Source organism: Cupressus sempervirens, chromosome 11 (assembly GCF_028749045.1).
Source record: "Cupressus sempervirens isolate cs-2001-9-10 chromosome 11, ASM2874904v1, whole genome shotgun sequence".
Taxonomy (NCBI): Eukaryota; Viridiplantae; Streptophyta; class Pinopsida; order Cupressales; family Cupressaceae; genus Cupressus; species Cupressus sempervirens.
The window spans coordinates 564,812,453-564,818,032 of record NC_143128.1 but is presented as its reverse complement, the minus strand read 5'-3'; the positions used below and the strand labels follow the sequence as shown (position 1 = coordinate 564,818,032).

The window sequence follows — 5,580 nt, the reverse complement described above, 5'->3', positions numbered from 1 at the left end:
AGGCTACGAGTAGCCAGTGAAAGAGCATTTACCATGCAGATTAGTCAAGCTTTTGTACGACATCAAGCAATCCTCAAGAACATTGTGACAGCAATTAAAATGAATTCCCTCAGTCAGAAGGATTTGTAGAATGAAAGGCTGATTCCAATATATACATCAAACACGGGTGAGTTGATTACTGGTCTAACCTCGAAATAAATGAAGCAATTGTCAAGTGTGATACAATGACATTGTCAAACTTATGCGAAATAATTTTCTCACTAGAGTATGTGATAGGTTTAGGTTAAACTACCATGTGGGGTAGGTACCCCAGTCTCTAGAAACTTGAAAGAAACAAGCAACAAACGATGACATGCCTCACCAAATAGAGATTGAAATTGTTCGAGTTTTAGGAGAGACTCCTGAAATTGTGCAGACCCCCTTATAACAGCAGGCTTATAAATGTTAAAGGCAGTTTTCTTATAAATGAGGAAACAGGCAGAGGGTATCAAGATGGTTTCATATGAATGTGTCTCAGTAGTTTTGAGTAAGCAATGTTCTATGTATGAAGTATTTTTCATTAATTTTACAAGTGTTTGAATTTTTGAGTCAGTTTTCAAGTGATTTTGAGAAAACAATTAAGCAGCAGCGAAGAAGATATCTTGGTAACAATTACACTATCACATTAAGTGGAAGCTCAAAAGGGTATATTGTATCTTGTTGGGTATATGAGCGGAGATTGACATTGATATATTTCTTCCTGTTAAATAGAGGTTGAGACTTTTAGTTTTACAGAGTGGCAAGGTGCATTTTGACTGTTTTCCTTTCATCTGTGGAAGCAGAGTGTGCTGTGACATGCCATGGCATGAAAGAGAGTTTGGTTGCAGAGGTGAATTGGATGATATTTAACTCACCCGACCACAGATCAGTGTGTGTGCATATGTGAAAGCTTTCATTGTATTATATTATCAATCTGATCTTACATGCAAGACCAATGCATAATGAATTTATGCTATTATGAACTTCTATGGGCAAGTAATTTTTGTCAAACCAATAAACTAAATCTCTGGAAAATTGCTTACTGTTTTTTCATTTTTTCTTCTTCTTCAGGAGACAATACAATATACTCAAAGATTTCATCTTGAGGTGACTTAAAAACACACATGGGTCAAATCCTACAAAAAATAACCACGACTCGTAGAGATTAAAAGACACATAAAAATATCCTCCTAAATGACAGATGCATGAGTTTTCTTAGCTTTTTGACAGTTTCATGAATGGTAAGTCTTTCATTGTCCTCCTGTGTTTGGCCATACCAAATAAGTTAATAACGTTAGTTCTGACCATGCATGTTGGATTAGCCCTACTATTGAAGAAGCAATTTCACTGTTAGCCCTAACTTCAACCTTGTAAAAATTACTGAATCTATCCATACATAGATAGACAGAAAAGAATATGTCCCGTCATAAGATTATTACATATGTATTTTTTTTTGGTTTGTAACGTTAACCAAATTTTCCAGGGGCCCTTGAGCCTGCTGAATTGAAATATATTAAACACTCTTAATATCTTTTCCAGCAGAGATCTTGAAAGAAAAGTAGCAGATATTGTCAGTATACATTTTGGAATCTTGCAAGCTTAAAACTCAAAGGCAACATTGGCTAATTGTTTCTGAATCTAACTCTGTAATTCTACGTTAGTTTAATGGTTCCAACTTTAAAGATCAAGTGTTGCCATAAAGCCTAATGTGTGAACTGGGCTATTTGTTTATCTCCTACAGCAATTAAAATACTGTGCTGTGCATATTTGTCCTTGCACCTGGAAAGACATTCAAGAGAGTTCACACCCAAAAGAAAAATGTTTTATGCAAATTTTAAAATACAGAAAAGAGGCCTTATGGGAAGACAATCAGCAATTACCAGCAGGCAATAGATGAATAACATACACAACTAGAAGTAAATGATAGCCCTGCACCAAACAGTATGATCTATCTGTGATGATCATCAAATTCTCTTTTTCATATATGTTGCTTCAAAAGATTTACATACAACCCAGGGAGGAAAAAAAGTTGAGACTCTAGTGCCAAGCTACTGCTAAAGCACTATTAACTAAAATTAGTAGAGAAGAAACACTGCATAAGCATTACTGTCATGATTACAAGTACAAATTTAGCCTATAAATTAGTGTTAATTAAGATACATTTTATACAATTCGAGTCCTCAAATTGTTCAAGTTACTGCTTCTGGCTTAAGTAGTGCGAATTTTGTTTCTATCAACATTTTTTATCATACTCTATGATCCATCATCAGGATGATCACACTCTGTGATCTATTGTCAGAATGATAGATAAAATCTGTCTTTCTAATGATGGATCACAAAGTGTGATCCGAAACCCTCATGCAAACAAAACAACACTGCGTGATCCAAAATGTTGATGCAAACAAAACAACTTTCTACTCCGTGAGCTATCTATCATCCTGATGTTGGATCACAGTATTTGATCCGAAATATTGATATAAACAAAACACTCGCAGTCTAAGCCAGAAGCAATAAATCGAACTACTAAGAAATATGGAAAATAAATGTCATCAATCCTAAAATTGTTTCATGTAAACATTATGCACTATTGAGCTTAAATCCTCTAACCTCAAGATAGTCGAGGGCAGAAGTTCAATTTATTTTGAAAGCAGAAAATGAAAAGTACTGCAATTGAGTAAGACGATTCCTCCGAGATGCCATTGAGGTCCTCATAAAAGAAGTGTTATTTACACATCTATTTATATGGCCAGTTACAGAATTTCATCCAAGCAAGAGATGAGATAAGAAACCTCAGAAGGAGTATTGTAATGTATCATTGAAATTCTCACTACACCCTCGCTCACATTGTTCTCGAATAGAAGTCCAGATGAGCATAAAGCTGAGATAAGTCTGTAAGAATACATATTACCATTTCTAATTGCAAAACCCTTTTTGTGAAGATCTTGAGCAATGTCAGATGATTTCTTACTCCTGTGGACAAAAGAGATGGTGGGAACCCTGCATTCTCCATCTGCTGTAAGAGGTCCTACGATTCGCACATCTGATCTTGATCTAAGATAGTTAACCAATGCACTTTGCAAGGGTTTCTCCAACAATTTAACCGTGCGGAAAGAAGCCTCGACTAACCCTCTATCAAAGAATGAAGTATCCTCAACTTTCATGGCGGATAAATGTTTTTGAACATTTTCAATCGAGTCAGAACCATCCAAATTTAAGGACTCTTCTTCCTGCGCCAGAAGTTTTAGATACTGTTTCAGTGCAAGAATCCCTGCACAACCCTCATGGTTAAGGCATCCAAGTTCAAATTTACTGGTGAAATTATGACTGGGGACGAAAAAGAAATTGGGCATTTCATCTTTGATTTCATTGAAGGCATCATTGGTTCCAAAGAGAACAGCCATGTGAGGCCCGCAAACCTTATATGAGCTAAAAACATACCAATCAACACCCCACTTTGCTACATCAATTGCTCTATGTGGGGCAAAGGCCACACCATCTACAATCACTCTGGTTTTCTTGGATCCTACTTTCTCCCTAACAAATCCCACTAATTTTTCCAAATCCATGATTTCGCCCAAAATGTTGGAAACATGTGCAACTGCTAAGATTCTAGTACTGGTGGATAAGAGCTTACCAAGAGATTCCAAATCTGAGCTGAAATCTTCATTCACAGTCCAAAACTTGAGCTTCAGCCCTTTCTCCTCTGCGAGTTTAATCCACGGACCAGCATTTGCTTCATGATTGGCCCCATGAACAATCACCTCATCTCCTTCCTCCACAAAATTCAAGTAGCAACTACTCAGATTTTCCAAAAGTTGAGAAGCCGAAGGTCCAAATGCAACCTCTCCAATTTCATCGGCGTTCATAAAGGTCTTCATGAAACTATGAGCAGAATCTACCACCTCTTTTGCTCTCATGGAAAGTTCATATCCGGCCCCTAGTTGAACATACTTAGATCTCATATAATCAGAAATGGAATCTATCACCATTTCAGGACACTGGCTGCCCCCCGCATTTTCCATGAAAATTGGAAGATTAGGGTTTTTTTCTGTATCAAAGTAGGAGAAATGCTTCCTGAGCCTGTTGTAGACCGCATCCATTTGGGTGTTATCTGAGACTGCCTGTACCTTGTTCATGTTTACTGAGAAACCTGGTTGTTGAAGCCTTGGAAGACCTATAACACAAAATCATGATTAATTAACCATATAGATATACAATTTCACTATCATACCCAATTCAGACTTCAATAAAATGAGACAATCAAATCAAACACATGCAGAAGCAAAAAGAAAATCAGATTGGGAGATGCCATGAACCAGAACAGAAAATTGGGCGTACGGGAACAGATGATAATTGTGTAAACATATTACTACAACCAATTTAAATTCCTCGAAGGATTGAGACGGAGAAAGTAGTATTACCCTTTAATGGCTTCTCAGTCTTTTGATTATGGTGGTGCTTCTCCCACAAACATTCTTATCATGACTCTACTCGACGGATACTCCAATGGGGGAAGAGATTGGGATAAAACTTCTGTAAGCACAAATAATGACGAGAAAATATGAATAAAGATTCTTTTAACCAGGTAAAATCCATTTGCAAAATTAAGAGTTAAGCAGTAATCTAATTTTTACTTAAATTGGGAGAGATCTTCCATTAACGTTTATACAAAATCAAAATTACTGAACCAAAAAATCTAAATCTAGAGTGCCTTAAATTTTTACTAATGAAAGTGGATTTTTCTTTTCGAGATAATAGGTTTTTGAACTTCCTCGATTTTGACGGGGAATCTATTGCGGCAAATCAAACTATTTTAATAAAGGAATTAAAAAGTGGCGAATCATTTGTCCGCTGTGAAAGTACTACTAGAAGGAAACAAAACAAGATTGTCTGTGCATCAGATTATTTTGAAGGTTTTAAGAGTAAGTTAATCATAGAGGGAACTCTTTAATTGAGTTCGTTCGAGTGGGAGTAGACAAATCTCCCTGCTTCACTCTATGAGCATCACTTACATTGAATGAATGCTAACTGTTTTATTTATTCTGATTAAAGATGGATTTCTAATGAAACACAAGTCAATGAATTTGACTAAAAAACTAATAAGACTATTGCAGTATAAAGCATGGTAGGTATTTGCACAAGTTGAATTTTTTAAAACTATGTGACACTTGTAATATTGCTATCAGGATTTGTGATTTTGAGTTAAACTCATTGACCTATGTTTCATGAGTAGTGATTCAACATGAATCCATCTCTCATGAGAATAAATGGAACACTTAGCACTGGATTTGTGATTTTGAGTTAAACTCATTGACCCATGTTTCATGAGTAGTGATTCAACATGAATCCATCTCTCATAAGAATAAATGGAACACTTAGCACTCATTGGATCTAGGTGATGCTCACAGTGGTGAAGCACCAAGACTTCCTGGGAGGTCACCCATCCCAGTACTACTCCAGCCTGAGCGCACTTAACTACGGAGTTTCCTCCATGGTTAAACCTAAAGCTTGCAACCCCATTTGTAAAACCTTCACCAGGTGTTGTGCCTTATGAACCATTCA

At 36.4% G+C, this 5,580-nt stretch overlaps 1 protein-coding gene across 3 annotated transcripts; it reads right to left on the bottom strand.

Moving 5' to 3' along the window:
• Positions 1 to 2,605: 2,605 nt before the first annotated feature.
• On the bottom strand, positions 2,606 to 4,800 carry LOC149530885 (aminotransferase-like protein FGM3). Of its 3 annotated transcripts, none has more exons than XM_089809697.1 (3): positions 4,743 to 4,800; positions 4,440 to 4,551; positions 2,606 to 4,192 (listed from the first exon to the last, which is right to left on the bottom strand). In XM_089809697.1, exon 3 carries the CDS (start codon positions 4,152 to 4,154, stop codon positions 2,769 to 2,771), a length of 1,386 nt encoding a protein of 461 aa, XP_089665823.1. In that variant the 5' UTR covers positions 4,155 to 4,192; positions 4,440 to 4,551; positions 4,743 to 4,800; the 3' UTR covers positions 2,606 to 2,768. The 3 variants fall into 3 exon arrangements, with proteins under 3 accessions (XP_089665823.1, XP_089665822.1, XP_089665821.1); XM_089809696.1 differs by having other exon boundaries at positions 4,653 to 4,749; XM_089809695.1 differs by lacking the exon at positions 4,743 to 4,800 and having other exon boundaries at positions 4,335 to 4,476.
• Between the last annotated feature and the right edge of the window lie 780 nt (positions 4,801 to 5,580).

Coding starts and splice junctions, on each gene's coding strand:
- LOC149530885 (XM_089809695.1), bottom strand. CDS start 4,383: ATGTTTACACAATTATCATCTGTTCCCGTACGCCCAATTTTCTGTTCT. Junction 4,193..4,334: donor ACGCCCAATTTTCTGTTCTG/GTTCATGGCATC, acceptor TTTGTGTTATAG/GTCTTCCAAGGCTTCAACAA.